Below are 17861 nucleotides of genomic sequence, written 5' to 3' on the forward strand. Positions count from 1 at the left end.
TTTGCCCTGCGGAAACTGCCGTAATTCTGTACGCGTTTACGTGGGTCTGTCTGGCGATTGGTCTTTCTGGTAAGAGAGCTAGGTCCCCCTTGACTTAACACAGGTGGAGTCAACGGCCGTCAATTCTAATATGAGTAGGTTCCAGCCTTGATCGCCAGTTGAACACATGCTGCGTCAACCAAGAGACTGTCACGAACTGAGGCAGGAAACTTGGTCAGCGTTTTTTCAGTGGGCGCACGCATAAATGAAGTCTGTGAGTTTATATTGGAAAAGCGGAATACCCACCAAAAATGAGGGCTCTGATACGGGGAGTTAAGTGGGTCTATATTAAGGTACTAGAGAAAAACACCCAACCATCAGGTGGCAAATTTACACGAGGGACGCATGTTACAACTCCTCAACACAACGTAGGTGAGAACGCGAGGAAACGGAGTAGGGGCATAGTTAGTGACGCACTACAAGCGGCTAATACGAAAAAAGCCTCTTCACCATAGAAAGCTGAGCTGGCGGAATTCGCGGGAAAATTGGTATTTCATCGATTACGGGCTTAACATTGCCAGAAAGTGTCCCTTGCAATGAACAAATATGAACAGCAAAAAGCGGCAAAAGGGCAAAAAGAATATCCGTCCGTAAAAAAATCATTATTTCCAAGAAAGGAAGTATGTCCTATGCCGATATCCTTCGAAAGTGAAAGCGGTGGATTTTTCGGGAGTAGGGTGAATGCATTTACGCACAGAGTGTTGGACTCCAACAACGGTACGTCATCGGACTATCAACTAAACACCTCCCCATTATCAGAGAGCTAAGCCCCTTTGTCACATTACTTCGGGCTAGCCCTCGAACTCTCTCGGGAGAATTCCTTTCACCAGTGGGAGGGGATAGGACGAAGGGAACTGTCAGTTCAAGGAATCTCCTGCCATTCGGCTCCTCCATCCGTCAAACTTTACCTTCTTTGTAGCGAGAAGAACCCGAACGTAATGGCTAACACGGCTCCATCTGTCAGCGCTCCTCATCTCGACAATGTTGTCTAGGGAGAAATCCCCTGTGTTTAAATAGACCTACTGACGAATCCCATCCCACCTTTCACAAGAAAAAAAAGGTGTGATGGGCGTCGTCCACAACTCCATTGCAAAACACACAATCCAGAGATCATGCCTTTCCAATCTTGTGCAGGTAAGGCTGATAACCTCCGTGCCCACTTAAGAACTAGGTAACTAACCATGCTTCCGATTCAGCCACGCACCTAAGTTGCCAATGAGCCGCCTGTAGTTTCATTTTGCCAAGAGAGTTGCCAACAATCTAGGGTGTGTTCCTTACCAAGAAGGGCAACGGATCATTTCCACGATCACCATCACGGCCGATTCAGAGACAGTGCGAACCCGCAAAGCTCCTAGTCTCTGTACTTGTACGAGAAGCTTATGATGTACCTCCTTACGAAGAGCGTCAGTCCGTACCTCAGGGGACATCGCCTGCAATAATTGCCATTAGCCTACTTAACACCGAAGCTCCATCTGCGGCCTTGTCCGCTGCTACCTTGATTTGCTCAAAAAGTTGAAATCATGAGCAGTCATTTATCTTACCTCTCGCTCCGCGCTTACCCGTCGCATTAATATGCCAAGTCTGCTTTGCGCCTGTTCGACGGAGCGTCCGGCAACAAGCACCGCGGCATCATCTGCATAACCGACCAGGCGTGACTCTTCTGGCATGTCGAGTTTAAGTGAACTATCATAGGAAGCGTTTCAGAGGTCCGGTCCTAGGATGGATCCCTGCGCTACCCCGACGTGAATCGCTGGCGTTTCACAGAACAGCAAGCGGTTCCTCAGCTAGTTCCTGAATATCCGTAAAAGATAGTTTCACCCGTCGAAATCGACGGCTGTGTACCTCCACTCGATAAATTACATCCACGACTTGCATGACAGGATCAGCTGTCGATCTCCCGCTCTAAAGCCAAACTGCCGTAGGGATAAGTCTCCGTCAGCCCGTATCGCTTCAGCGGGTCTATTGTGATGAGTTTTTCGAGCACTTTCCCAGTAGTGTCAAGCATCCAAAGTGGGCAGAATGAAGATGGCAACTTAGGGTCGCCTATCCCTTTACTAATCACCGCAAGCCTCGCCATCTTCTAGCGAGAATGGAAAATGTTCTCTTTAGGGGAAGCGTTGAATGCGCCGAGTAGTAGGTTTGGCCGATGTTGAAACACCACTTTGTATACTTCTGCTGGAATACCATTGGGTCCTAACGCCTTTTTGTTTTTCATAGAGAGGACTGCCTGTTCCAATTGGCAGGGTTTTTGGCCTCGGGAGTTCGCAGAGGTGATACCAATCCGGACATTGGTTACCTACGGACATTCGCGTTTAATGGTGTTTTCTACCTCGATCTCGGATTTTCAGAGAGCATGTAGGTTCCAGGCTGGAAACCAAAGCTTTCTCTCCCAGAAGCCCTTTGACTGCTTCACAGTACGTACCTTTATTTGTTGTCCTCGGGTCTAATTCAACTATGACTCCACCACCCTTTGTTTTTCGAATGGAAGACATTTCTACTAAACTATTTTCGGGCTTGATCTTTAACGGATTTCACTGTGGACTTTGGCAAAACTCTTGCCTTCCGTCGGCTTAATAATCAAAGCTGGCTTTTCTTTTGGTGCTCTATCCTTCGGGTCCGCCTTAATTTTAAGCAGTGGTTTTTCTGATGACGCAATGTGTTGTTTTGTCCCTTGTCCCTTTTCGCCTTCTTCTTTTGAGCCCTGGAGGGTAGCTAAGTGAAGTCTCCTTCAGATACTGCTTCCTACTTTCGTTTTCCCCAGTTCGCTCTGCAGCGGGCGGTCTGCGATCCGTTTAGCGCTCGTGGTGCTCTAATCGGGGGGCGCGGTTGTTTCTGCTTCAAAGATATTTTGACTTTTGGGGGAATGGGAATGTTTTAATCGATATCAATCTAGAAATAGAGTAACTACAACAAAACGGTTTTTTTTTGTAAAGTGAAATAACAATAATTGCATTTTTAGCCAATGTAATAAACAAATGCCAGAGAATCAACTGCACCGAATATACGCTGCTTTGTACAGAGCTGGCTACTACGCCAAACTATTCCTCAACATCATTTACTCGAACAACCGTACATTTTCCCATTCATTCAGGAGAAAGCTCTCCCACAACTCTCAGCTGATAGCTGTCAACTCATCATTACTCGGCACTCCCGCTTTCACTTGCCGGTCCAAAACATTCACTTCCAAGTTGATTTGGGAAATTCTACGTCAAATCGCATCGCGCCACAGTCCAGGTTCTCACGTACTCGGAAGTGTCTTATGAGTTTTCACATTTTCGTCATTCCTGAAGTTGTCGACGTCAAATAAATAAACATTCGTGCGATGGCGACCAAGTTGCATGGCGGCTTCTTCCACTCGACTTTGAGGAAACTCCAAGAGCAAAATGTCCAGATTCACCCTCATAACTTGATGTATCCATTGTTTCTAGTGTAAGTGGACGATATTGCCTACGTTTGTTGGTTATTTATGTTAGAATATTTCCACAGGGAAAATGACGACGCGGTGCAGCCCATACCGAGCATGCCCCGTATTTCCCGGCTTGGTATCAACGAAGCGAAGAAACATTTGGAACCACTTGTTGCTGATGGCCTGGAGTCGATCCTTCTGTTTGGAGTTATCGAGACTCTGCCCAAGGTATGTTTTCCGCAACATCTTAAATTAAGAAGGGTGGGATGGATACGTGTCTCCATATATTGGGTCATATTCGCATCGTTCTACGCATAGATTGGTTCTTCTGATATGACCTCTGATCCGCACCTCCTCTACATCAAAACACCTTATCTCTGTGAATTTGCGTAGACTAAATTTCTTATACAAAAGGGAGAACATACAAAAAGCAGGGAAATCTCTCTAAGCTGTTGATATTTGTAATTATATTTACGTTGCGGCGAATATGTATTTTATGATGTTCCCGTAAGACCCTTGGGTTGTGTTCCCACTTGAGAGGGGGATTTGTGGTAAATATTGATAATTGAGCTTAACATAATTTACCTAAATAATATTTAATATGGCGAACTTTTAAGACACTAATAAAGTTACTACTTTGCTCCTAAATTCTAAATCAAAATGGAGGGGAAGAAGCACGCTATTCGCGTCAGAAATTTGGGCCAAAAATGGTACATTAGTTGCGGGTTTTAGAGGGTCGATTAAAATCGTATGAAAGAAAATTATTTTGCCCTGAATGGGGCTGGAGCAAGAAGAGTTAACTCACGCTAAACGTCCTTGAGAAGGCGATACCCAAAAAGGAATACGTCTTGGGTACATTTAAGGATATCGAATATCTTCCTCTTTTTCTTCGGCCCTTATCCCGTTCACAAGCGGGGTCGGCTCGTCGTGATCAGCTTCGCCATTTGGCTCTATCGAATGCCTGATCTGGATGCAATCTCGAGGCTTTCAAATACCCATCCAGCGTATCAAGCCGCCGTTGTTTAGGTCTGCCTTTTGGTCGTTTACCATCGACTTCGATGTTCACACCAATCTTGGCAAGTGAATTATCCTCTCACGCAAGTTTTCCACGATCGGTGCAACCCCATAACGATCGCGGAATCCTCATTTCGGATGTGATCAAAACCTGTTACGCCACTAATCCAACGTAACATCTTCGTCTCCATTACCGCAAGACGCCGTTCATTGTCTTTTATAGTTGGCCAACACTCAGAACCATAGAGAGCGACTGGACGGACGACATTCCGGTAAATTTTAGATTTAAGATGTTCGTTAATACGTCGATCACAAAGAACATCGGTTCATCAGCCACTTCATCCAGGTTGCGTTAATGCGTGAAGCAATTTCATAACGCAGTTCTCCATTGGCTGATAGCATTGACGCGAGGTATTTAAATCGCTTAGTTCTAGGCAGATCACTGCCGCCGACAGTTGTGCTGACATGAAAGTCCTGGCGGGTTGATTTTGGGACCACAATCAGAGCCCCGCCATGCAAGCACAACGGTCCTGGTTTATACTGAGTGCAGGCTCAGCATTCATACCAGTGGATGCGAGGTCTATCTAGCACCTCTGCCGCAACTAAGGATTACGGCACCCAAGTTGTACAGCGCAACTCCACGCTTGAGCTCCGAGGAGCTCTGCCCGCGATGTAGGCATAACCACAACCACCATGAAACTCCCACTAGGGGGCCAACCGCAAATAACCGGACCGAGAACACATCCTCCAGGAATTCTTCTGGAGCATATGCTCTCAGAGGGCCATCCCGGTTCCCATGGTACCAGATAACCTCCGGTGAGGCTTCGTGGCAGAGCCACTTCAGATGAGTCCCTTGCAGACTCGGGTCTGATCGCCCTCCTCGAGTATGTGGGGGAGTTGCGCTGATAGGTGGAACTGCTCCAAATGTGGGCAATGATTGTGCAAGTGGAGGATGAGCAAATTCTTCAGTTGGAATCTGCTCGAAGTATTCTCGCCATCTATCCGTCGTGGCCCGACGGTTGGTAAGTAAAGTACCGTTCTTATCAATAACGCAACAGAAGTGTTCGATATCATGTGTGCGTTCGTTTCGGCTTTTGCCAAGTCGATACAGGTCTCTCCCGCCATCCCGAGTGTCCAGTTTATTGTAAAGATTTTGAAATGGTTCGCTCGGGTGACAGCGACCGCTTTCTTTGCTTCCCGGTTGGCATTCTTATAAATTTGCCAATTAGCAGGCGTTTTATCGTCGAGAAATTTGTAGTAGAGGCGTTTCTTTTCACGGACATTCATTTCAACATCATCATTCCAAAGCCCAGTATCTTGGTTGATGTACCGCTTGGTGACCCCAAGGGTTGTAGAGGCCGCTTTGTGGATCGTGTCTTTCATTTGGTTCAACGATCCTTCCACATTCGTAATGGTTTGTAATCGTGTAAGTCCGATCATTTCTTCTTTGAGTGTGTGTGCGTTCGCGTTCAATGTCGTAGCTTTTGGCACCAGACCATCGAGTTTCTTGCAGAGCGCAGATATCAATGGGCGTTTTCCGAAGGGCTCTTGCGAGTTCCTCGGTTTTCTAGTTAAGGTGCCAACATTTAGCGTGCAGACACGTATTTGTTTTGTTCGAACTAACTTACTTACGTCCTGACGCCATCCATGCGTCAAGAACCCTTGCCTATTTCTCGACTGGATCGGGGCTTGTCCTGCCGCGTCGACTGAGGTGGACGCCCTAGCATTTTTTTCAGGCTTATTACTTGATCCGATCATCCTGTTTCTAACGACATTGGATGCATTTTTTTGGTCGGCCTGTCGCGGGACCTGTCACCAAGAGCAATCAGGTAGGATTTAGCATAGTGGAATAACTTTAACTATACTTTATTTATCTCTTTTCCTGATCTCAGTATTTTACTTTTATTTTACTGAGGATAGTACAAAGTACGTTGCCTCAAATCCTCCTCCTTTACCTGGGCTAAACAAGATGAGCGAGTAGCTGTACAGCACACAGCTCGATACATTGCCGCGATGCCTTCTTAAGCGGTGTGATCTTCGTTTTGGAGATGAAGAGAATGCAGCGAATTTCTACTTCCGGGGGGGAAGGTCCGTAGGTATAGAACCCCACCATAAGCGTGTGTGGATCTCGGTTGACTGTAAATTTTCCTTGAATGTACCGATCCAGCGTGGTACAAACACCCGTGAAAGGTCAGAAAAACACAGAGCGCAGCGGGTAACAGCAAGTTCTTTCACGTTATCTTCAAGATCCAGAGACTCTGCAAAAGTAGACCCAACCTTGCTGTTAACATGGCCGATAATAGAGAGCGCTTGACATTTGGTGATCAAAGCGTCGGAAATCGGTGATGCTACTTTGAAGCGAAATGCATCGTCGGATGGCTGCCATCCCGAGATTATGGAGAAAGTCGATTGGAGGTCCGGTCCAACAGTCTGCGATGGCAAGCCGATTGATTGGGATAAACGGAAGGACAACTCGGACAACTCGGCCGGCAGCTGGATAATTGTTAGTCCCATTCTCAGCTAGCTGTCGCAGAACTCCTAGGGCCTCGTATATGGAGCTGCACACGCCATAGGTGAACGTGTTCAATGTAAAAGCCAGTGGAGACTTTTGAGGATTGTTGCGGCAATATATTTGCTGGTATTGGCGATCTTTGGACGTGATGACCATCTGCCGATAAATCTTCTCAATGTCCGTGGCGAAAAAGAAACGTTGAACCCGCCAGCGTAATAGCAGAACATTAGCTATATCCAACTTGCAGATATCCGTTAAGCGGGAGCCCATCCTGTAAGCGGACAAAGGAGCGATGAACAGCACTCGCAGGTTTTGCTTTTCGTCGATAACCTTCAACACGCCATGAAGTGGAAGAAAGAAGGTTTTCCTGTTTTCGAAAGTTGACGTTTTCCAAAGTTGACTCCTGTGGCCAAAGTCAATGTACTCCTGTGTGAATTTGTAATAGAATGTATGTAAGGAAGGCTGTCGTCGGAACTTTTGTTTATCTTGACAGGAAGAGAACGAACCGAAGTCGCGGAATCGTCGAGGAGTAATATGGCGATGTGACGCACGAAAATGCCGATCACATGCAAGCTTGTCGGTCACGAAGCTCAGAGGCGATCCTGATGCAGTATCCAGTGCAGCAATGGAGGCGGAGGACATAGGGAGTGATACGTCAGCGGACAGCGCGGAGAGCCGCTGAGTATCTATCCGAGTTCGGTCACTTGAGCAACAGTGGGGGTACCCGGGCTTCACTAGACTCCACTCAATATGAGGCGAGGAAACCGATCCGTCATCCGAATTGAGACGAGGATGCGCAAGCTGCAGCCGGTCGGCAAAGGGAGTGAAGGCGATATCAAAGAAAACTGGTACGAATGAGCAAGAGGGAAGACACAAATATTTTGCAAGCGTTTCCGATACGAAAGTTGCCTCCGAACACGGAGCAATTAGAATGCGGACCTCCTTGCGGAAGATCCGAAAATAGAAGACGTTGACGTTGCGGCGTGATGCTCACAACATAAGTTGGGAGGGGAATGTCCACTGGGGCGCTAGCAGCGCAATCAATTAGCGGAAAGTGGCGGGCTCAGATGCCGTCCATGGTAAATCCGGCAAGTCTTCCTAGCGTATTGTCTGAGGAAAAGCAAAGAGCAACTCATTATCGATTCGGTAGTTATAAGACAAGCAATCAAAGATCAAAGAAATCTCTTTAGTTGCTATATCGATTATGCCAAGGCTTTTAAGAGTGACCCTTACACCTAGCTAGTCAATGTTCTACGTTTGCATTACATTGATCCGAAACTAATAAAATTGTTTGCAATGTACGGAAACTACGTGAGTTGAATCTGGCAACCACTTGTTGACCAGATGGCTGTGTACTGGCATTATAGACGTTAGATCATCTCATTTCTGACAGCTGTGTTATGACGTCGGTGCAATACACGGACGGGCATCAAAATCTTGCATGAAAGCACGTGCTAATCATGGAAACATGTCCGGTTTATCGATATCAACGGCAGATAGTACTCGACAGTTCTGACCACCATAATGTACACAGTAAGCCTGAGGTGCTGGTAGTTGACGAGACGGGTCGCTCCACGTATTTTATTGATGTCGGTATCCTCCATAATAGCAACTGAGTCACTGGCTCGGGAAATCAAAGAATTTTGACGTGTCGAGAGGGTGGTTGCAGTTCTTCTAATTTTGTCAGCTGCTGGTGTTGTACCAGATGTCTTGGGACTCTCACACAGTCCCATTCAAATCATGTAGAAGTATATTATTATGTAGACGTGTTTGCGGGGGGTTTTCGACGGATTTTCCCATTGATATAGCACTGGTCATCATCATCAGAGCATTTAAGAAGGTAGGATCATCTTTTGTGGGTGAAATTTAAAAAAAAACTCTGATTTTTGTCACATTTGTCAGTTCATTGCGGAGAGATATGATTCCTGTCTGGGTTAGCCTCCTGGGATCGTTTCTCAGGATTGTCGCGAAGAGATGAATCCCTAGTTTACCTTGGCTTGTTCATCGAACACTCAGTTCACAGTGCCTGAACTGGTGAGGAGTTAATGATGGTTGGGCCACGAAATGGTATGTCGGTTTCTGTATTTAAAATATCATATGTATGAAAGATTAACGGAGAGTGATTGTTTAGGATATGGGGGATCCTAAGTCCACATCCACATGATGTTGGACCGGACCAAATGAGGAGCAACTTACTCCCACGTTTTTTGGTCCACGGATTCCTAGTTTGGAGGATAGCACCCAAGCATTTAAAAACCAAAAAAGGACTAACGGTTTCGTCCAGGGCAGAGGCAACCCTTCAGACGGGGCCTCACGCTGCTCCCAGGGCAGAGGTGAGGCAGCGTCTAAACAGTTTCAAATTCGAAACTTTCGAAACAACCTAGAGCGAATATTCCCGTAAATATAGGCAAAAGGAATTTAGTGATCGGTACTAGGGGCCCTGAATTTGACCATAGTAAGGGTCATGATGAACTGATAAATTGTCCGGAACTCGAAATTATCCAAATTTTTCGATGGAAAATCTATAAACGTCCTTTTATACTCTGAATTGCGAAACGCATAATTTTTGATCGTTAAAGAAGCTACTCAGGGTGTCGATTTGTCGATCAGGATCCGGCGCAAGATCGAGAGACTGACGCTCATCACACTAGTCGATTGCACCCTCTTAATTTTTCACTCATCCTGTAAGGACACTATTTTGCAATTCCCAACCAAATAGTTATACATATTCACATCTAGACTTTTGATTAAAAAATATTTTGTATATTTCTTCAATATTCAAGGATTCCAATGGGTCCTCAGCCGATTCAAAAGAAAATCCAGTTATCCGTGCATTACCAAAACTGAGAGAGTGGTTTCCAAATTTGCTAATAGCGTGTGATGTTTGCCTATGTCCTTACACAGACCACGGTCACTGTGGCATAATGAATGAGACTGGCATTGACAACGAGGCCAGCATTCGTCGACTAGCTGACATATCAATTTCTTATGCATTGGCTGGTGCACATATTGTAGCCCCATCCGATATGATGGACAACCGAATAGGAGCCATCAAACAAGCTTTGATATCTCATGGTCTGGAGAAAAAAGTGTCATTACTTTCTTATGCTGTGAAATTCGCATCGAGTTTCTATGGTCCTTTTAGAGATGCAGCGAAATCGGCACCGTCTTTTGGTGATCGGCGGTGTTATCAATTGCCCTCTGGATCAAAAGGCCTTGCGGCTAGAGCGGCGGTAAGTTTTATGTGGATTTTATTGGGATTTGTGTTAATTTGATTTATTTGATTTCATTTGGTTTAATTAGCAACGGGACGTGGAGGAAGGTGCTGATATGCTCATGGTGAAACCTGGTTTGCCATATTTGGATATTGTCCGCCAAACGAAGGATATGTTCCCGAATTTTCCATTGTTCGTTTATCATGTAAGTATGCATTATTCTTAAAGGATTTTTTTAACCCCAAAAAGTTCTAAAAGCTTCTTACTCTTTTATGTTAATTTGAAACTAATACTTTACTGTGCTGTGCTATGTTGGGCCAACTAGGCCCTTGATCCTCAGATATTACGTCGCCTACCATGAGCAAAGGCTGCTTTTGGAAAGTTGGTATATTTTCCGAAAACCAAGGGTCCAGGTGCAACAAAACGTGGTAGACACTGCTTGCTGGGGACTGCCATCAACTGCCGTCCGCCTCCCCTTTCGAACGAGACATCACTTTCAGAAATCTGACGATTTTGCATTTTTGGCGATTTTTACGACCCGGGGGTCGTGGAAATTTCCAATTTTCCTCGATTTTTCTTAGGCTCTCCGACCATCGATTTTCTACGATATCTCGCGTTCCCGATGTCGTAGAGTAAAAATTCTTGCATTTCCTGAATCTGGGTCGCCTCCCCTTTCGAACGAGGCATCACTTTCAGAAATCCGACGATTTTGCATTTTTGGCCATTTTTACGACCCGGGGGTCGTGGAAATTTTCAATTTTCCTCGATTTTTCTTAGGCTCTCCGACCATCGATTTTCTGCGATATCTCGCGTTCCCGATGTCGTAGAGTAAAAATTCTTGCATTTCCTGAATCTGGGTCGCCTCCCCTTTCGAACGAGACATCACTTTCAGAAATCCGACGATGTTGCATTTTTGGCCATTTTTACGACCCGGGGGTCGTGGAAATTTTCAATTTTCCTCGATTTTTCTTAGGCTCTCCGACCATCGATTTTCTGCGATATCTCGCGTTCCCGATGTCGTAGAGTAAAAATTCTTGCATTTCCTGAATCTGGGTCGCCTCCCCTTTCGAACGAGACATCACTTTCAGAAATCCGACGATGTTGCATTTTTGGCCATTTTTACGACCCGGGGGTCGTGGAAATTTTCAATTTTCCTCGATTTTTCTTAGGCTCTCCGACCATCGATTTTCTGCGATATCTCGCGTTCCCGATGTCGTAGAGTAAAAATTCTTGCATTTCCTGAATCTGGGTCGCCTCCCCTTTCGAACGAGACATCACTTTCAGAAATCCGACGATGTTGCATTTTTGGCCATTTTTACGACCCGGGGGTCGTGGAAATTTTCAATTTTCCTCGATTTTTCTTAGGCTCTCCGACCATCGATTTTCTGCGATATCTCGCGTTCCCGATGTCGTAGAGTAAAAATTCTTGCATTTCCTGAATCTGGGTCGCCTCCCCTTTCGAACGAGACATCACTTTCAGAAATCCGACGATGTTGCATTTTTGGCCATTTTTACGACCCGGGGGTCGTGGAAATTTTCAATTTTCCTCGATTTTTCTTAGGCTCTCCGACCATCGATTTTCTGCGATATCTCGCGTTCCCGATGTCGTAGAGTAAAAATTCTTGCATTTCCTGAATCTGGGTCGCCTCCCCTTTCGAACCAGACATCACTTTCAGAAATTTGACGATTTTGCATTTTTGGCCATTTTTACGACCCGGGGGTCGTGGAAATTTTCAATTTTCCTCGATTTTTCTTAGGCTCTCCGACCATCGATTTTCTGCGATATCTCGCGTTCCCGATGTCGTAGAGTAAAAATTCTTGCATTTCCTGAATCTGGGTCGCCTCCCCTTTCGAACGAGACATCACTTTCAGAAATCCGACGATGTTGCATTTTTGGCCATTTTTACGACCCGGGGGTCGTGGAAATTTTCAATTTTCCTCGATTTTTCTTAGGCTCTCCGACCATCGATTTTCTGCGATATCTCGCGTTCCCGATGTCGTAGAGTAAAAATTCTTGCATTTCCTGAATCTGGGTCGCCTCCCCTTTCGAACGAGACATCACTTTCAGAAATCCGACGATGTTGCATTTTTGGCCATTTTTACGACCCGGGGGTCGTGGAAATTTTCAATTTTCCTCGATTTTTCTTAGGCTCTCCGACCATCGATTTTCTGCGATATCTCGCGTTCCCGATGTCGTAGAGTAAAAATTCTTGCATTTCCTGAATCTGGGTCGCGTCCCCTTTCGAACGAGACATCACTTTCAGAAATCCGACGATTTTGCATTTTTGGCCATTTTTACGACCCGGGGGTCGTGGAAATTTTCAATTTTCCTCGATTTTTCTTAGGCTCTCCGACCATCGATTTTCTGCGATATCTCGCGTTCCCGATGTCGTAGAGTAAAAATTCTTGCATTTCCTGAATCTGGGTCGCCTCCCCTTTCGAACGAGACATCACTTTCAGAAATCCGACGATGTTGCATTTTTGGCCATTTTTACGACCCGGGGGTCGTGGAAATTTTCAATTTTCCTCGATTTTTCTTAGGCTCTCCGACCATCGATTTTCTGCGATATCTCGCGTTCCCGATGTCGTAGAGTAAAAATTCTTGCATTTCCTGAATCTGGGTCGCCTCCCCTTTCGAACGAGACATCACTTTCAGAAATCCGACGATGTTGCATTTTTGGCCATTTTTACGACCCGGGGGTCGTGGAAATTTTCAATTTTCCTCGATTTTTCTTAGGCTCTCCGACCATCGATTTTCTGCGATATCTCGCGTTCCCGATGTCGTAGAGTAAAAATTCTTGCATTTCCTGAATCTGGGTCGCCTCCCCTTTCGAACGAGACATCACTTTCAGAAATCCGACGATTTTGCATTTTTGGCCATTTTTACGACCCGGGGGTCGTGGAAATTTTCAATTTTCCTCGATTTTTCTTAGGCTCTCCGACCATCGATTTTCTGCGATATCTCGCGTTCCCGATGTCGTAGAGTAAAAATTCTTGCATTTCCTGAATCTGGGTCGCCTCCCCTTTCGAACGAGACATCACTTTCAGAAATCCGACGATTTTGCATTTTTGGCCATTTTTACGACCCGGGGGTCGTGGAAATTTTCAATTTTCCTCGATTTTTCTTAGGCTCTCCGACCATCGATTTTCTGCGATATCTCGCGTTCCCGATGTCGTAGAGTAAAAATTCTTGCATTTCCTGAATCTGGGTCGCCTCCCCTTTCGAACCAGACATCACTTTCAGAAATTTGACGATTTTGCATTTTTGGCCATTTTTACGACCCGGGGGTCGTGGAAATTTTCAATTTTCCTCGATTTTTCTTAGGCTCTCCGACCATCGATTTTCTACGATATCTCGCGTTCCCGATGTCGTAGAGTAAAAATTCTTGCATTTCCTGAATCTGGGTCGCCTCCCCTTTCGAACGAGACATCACTTTCAGAAATCCGACGATTTTGCATTTTTGGCCATTTTTACGACCCGGGGGTCGTGGAAATTTTCAATTTTCCTCGATTTTTCTTAGGCTCTCCGACCATCGATTTTCTGCGATATCTCGCGTTCCCGATGTCGTAGAGTAAAAATTCTTGCATTTCCTGAATCTGGGTCGCCTCCCCTTTCGAACGAGACATCACTTTCAGAAATCCGACGATTTTGCATTTTTGGCCATTTTTACGACCCGGGGGTCGTGGAAATTTTCAATTTTCCTCGATTTTTCTTAGGCTCTCCGACCATCGATTTTCTGCGATATCTCGCGTTCCCGATGTCGTAGAGTAAAAATTCTTGCATTTCCTGAATCTGGGTCGCCTCCCCTTTCGAACGAGACATCACTTTCAGAAATCCGACGATTTTGCATTTTTGGCCATTTTTACGACCCGGGGGTCGTGGAAATTTTCAATTTTCCTCGATTTTTCTTAGGCTCTCCGACCATCGATTTTCTGCGATATCTCGCGTTCCCGATGTCGTAGAGTAAAAATTCTTGCATTTCCTGAATCTGGGTCGCCTCCCCTTTCGAACCAGACATCACTTTCAGAAATTTGACGATTTTGCATTTTTGGCCATTTTTACGACCCGGGGGTCGTGGAAATTTTCAATTTTCCTCGATTTTTCTTAGGCTCTCCGACCATCGATTTTCTGCGATATCTCGCGTTCCCGATGTCGTAGAGTAAAAATTCTTGCATTTCCTGAATCTGGGTCGCCTCCCCTTTCGAACGAGACATCACTTTCAGAAATCCGACGATTTTGCATTTTTGGCCATTTTTACGACCCGGGGGTCGTGGAAATTTTCAATTTTCCTCGATTTTTCTTAGGCTCTCCGACCATCGATTTTCTACGATATCTGGCGTTGCCGATGTCGTAGAGTAAAAATTCTTGCATTTCCTGAATCTGGGTCGCGTCCCCTTTCGAACGAGACATCACTTTGAGAAATCCGACGATTTTGCATTTTTGGCCATTTTTACGACCCGGGGGTCGTGGAAATTTTCAATTTTCCTCGATTTTTCTTAGGCTCTCCGACCATCGATTTTCTGCGATATCTCGCGTTCCCGATGTCGTAGAGTAAAAATTCTTGCATTTCCTGAATCTGGGTCGCCTCCCCTTTCGAACGAGACATCACTTTCAGAAATCCGACGATTTTGCATTTTTGGCCATTTTTACGACCCGGGGGTCGTGGAAATTTTCAATTTTCCTCGATTTTTCTTAGGCTCTCCGACCATCGATTTTCTACGATATCTGGCGTTGCCGATGTCGTAGAGTAAAAATTCTTGCATTTCCTGAATCTGGGTCGCCTCCCCTTTCGAACGAGACATCACTTTCAGAAATCCGACGATTTTGCATTTCTGGCCATTTTTACGACCCGGGGGTCGTGGAAATTTTCAATTTTCCTCGATTTTTCTTAGGCTCTCCGACCATCGATTTTCTACGATATCTCGCGTTCCCGATGTCGTAGAGTAAAAATTCTTGCATTTCCTGAATCTGGGTCGCGTCCCCTTTCGAACGAGACATCACTTTCAGAAATCCGACGATTTTGCATTTTTGGCCATTTTTACGACCCGGGGGTCGTGGAAATTTTCAATTTTCCTCGATTTTTCTTAGGCTCTCCGACCATCGATTTTCTGCGATATCTCGCGTTCCCGATGTCGTAGAGTAAAAATTCTTGCATTTCCTGAATCTGGGTCGCCTCCCCTTTCGAACGAGACATCACTTTCAGAAATCCGACGATGTTGCAGTTTTGGCCATTTTTACGACCCGGGGGTCGTGGAAATTTTCAATTTTCCTCGATTTTTCTTAGGCTCTCCAACCATCGATTTTCTACGATATCTCGCGTTCCCGATGTCGTAGAGTAAAAATTCTTGCATTTCCTGAATCTGGGTCGCCTCCCCTTTCGAACGAGACATCACTTTCAGAAATCCGACGATTTTGCATTTTTGGCCATTTTTACGACCCAGGGGTCGTGGAAATTTTCAATTTTCCTCGATTTTTCTTAGGCTCTCCGACCATCGATTTTCTGCGATATCTCGCGTTCCCGATGTCGTAGAGTAAAAATTCTTGCATTTCCTGAATCTGGGTCGCCTCCCCTTTCGAACGAGACATCACTTTCAGAAATCCGACGATGTTGCATTTTTGGCCATTTTTACGACCCGGGGGTCGTGGAAATTTTCAATTTTCCTCGATTTTTCTTAGGCTCTCCGACCATCGATTTTCTGCGATATCTCGCGTTCCCGATGTCGTAGAGTAAAAATTCTTGCATTTCCTGAATCTGGGTCGCCTCCCCTTTCGAACGAGACATCACTTTCAGAAATCCGACGATTTTGCATTTTTGGCCATTTTTACGACCCGGGGGTCGTGGAAATTTTCAATTTTCCTCGATTTTTCTTAGGCTCTCCGACCATCGATTTTCTACGATATCTGGCGTTGCCGATGTCGTAGAGTAAAAATTCTTGCATTTCCTGAATCTGGGTCGCCTCCCCTTTCGAACGAGACATCACTTTCAGAAATCCGACGATTTTGCATTTTTGGCCATTTTTACGACCCGGGGGTCGTGGAAATTTTCAATTTTCCTCGATTTTTCTTAGGCTCTCCGACCATCGATTTTCTACGATATCTCGCGTTCCCGATGTCGTAGAGTAAAAATTCTTGCATTTCCTGAATCTGGGTCGCGTCCCCTTTCGAACGAGACATCACTTTCAGAAATCCGACGATTTTGCATTTTTGGCCATTTTTACGACCCGGGGGTCGTGGAAATTTTCAATTTTCCTCGATTTTTCTTAGGCTCTCCGACCATCGATTTTCTGCGATATCTCGCGTTCCCGATGTCGTAGAGTAAAAATTCTTGCATTTCCTGAATCTGGGTCGCCTCCCCTTTCGAACGAGACATCACTTTCAGAAATCCGACGATGTTGCATTTTTGGCCATTTTTACGACCCGGGGGTCGTGGAAATTTTCAATTTTCCTCGATTTTTCTTAGGCTCTCCAACCATCGATTTTCTACGATATCTCGCGTTCCCGATGTCGTAGAGTAAAAATTCTTGCATTTCCTGAATCTGGGTTGCCTCCCCTTTCGAACGAGACATCACTTTCAGAAATCCGACGATTTTGCATTTTTGGCCATTTTTACGACCCAGGGGTCGTGGAAATTTTCAATTTTCCTCGATTTTTCTTAGGCTCTCCGACCATCGATTTTCTGCGATATCTCGCGTTCCCGATGTCGTAGAGTAAAAATTCTTGCATTTCCTGAATCTGGGTCGCCTCCCCTTTCGAACGAGACATCACTTTCAGAAATCCGACGATGTTGCATTTTTGGCCATTTTTACGACCCGGGGGTCGTGGAAATTTTCAATTTTCCTCGATTTTTCTTAGGCTCTCCGACCATCGATTTTCTACGATATCTCGCGTTCCCGATGTCGTAGCGTGAAAATTCTTGGATATCCTGAATCTGGGGCGCCTCCCTTTCAAACGGGGGATTTTTGTGTTCGAGATTTTGGAAGTCCTGAGTTCGCATCCATTTGGGAAGCAACTTACTTGCTCTCTTGTGGTCCACGGACTCCTCTCTTCGAAACAGAAAAAAGTCTTTACTGACGGTTTCGTCCAGTGCAGATGCAACTCATCAGACGCTGCCTCACCTCCGCCCGGGGGCCCCCAGTTCGTTCTTTTAGTATAATTGATGTGTGAGAGAGGCTATTGGAGGGGACATAATTTGTTGGGATTTTATTTAATTTCTAGACGGAGAGCCACTGTTGACTGTATTGGAAATTTGCTTTCGTTTAGGCTTACTAACTGCAGTAGCTATCACAAATGACTAATGTCGAACCTACTTTGTTACATACTTTTTGAAATTGACTATTCTTTGTGAATTTTAGGTTTCTGGTGAATATGCGATGCTTCATCACGCGGCAGCCAATGGTGCATTAAATTTCGAAGCAGCTTTGAAGGAAGTCCTAACATCAATGAGACGTGCTGGTGCAGATTGTATCATCACCTACTACACTCCCCAGATTCTGGCATTGATTAAAGCGAAATCATTGTAACTACCCTTTAAGCACCACTAGCAACTAGTAACAGTGAAAGCATTCTCGGGGGTTGTATTTACTCCCGTTTAGTTCTAAATAAAGTCATGCTCATAAACATACCTCAAAGTTCTTTGAACTCCTACCTTGACCTAATATTGGCAGGACTCGTAGA

At 45.3% G+C, this 17861-nt stretch overlaps 1 protein-coding gene across 1 annotated transcript; it reads left to right on the forward strand.

Moving 5' to 3' along the window:
• The first annotated feature begins 3163 nt into the window (after positions 1-3163).
• LOC119653494 (delta-aminolevulinic acid dehydratase) lies at positions 3164-17808 on the forward strand. Its single transcript, XM_038058129.1, has 5 exons — positions 3164-3468; positions 3526-3673; positions 9755-10204; positions 10275-10391; positions 17540-17808. Exons 1-5 carry the CDS (start codon positions 3362-3364, stop codon positions 17705-17707), a joined length of 990 nt encoding a protein of 329 aa, XP_037914057.1. The 5' UTR covers positions 3164-3361; the 3' UTR covers positions 17708-17808.
• Positions 17809-17861: the final 53 nt, after the last annotated feature.

The sequence above is a fragment of the Hermetia illucens genome, chromosome 4 (genome assembly GCF_905115235.1).
Source record: "Hermetia illucens chromosome 4, iHerIll2.2.curated.20191125, whole genome shotgun sequence".
Taxonomy (NCBI): Eukaryota; Metazoa; Arthropoda; class Insecta; order Diptera; family Stratiomyidae; genus Hermetia; species Hermetia illucens.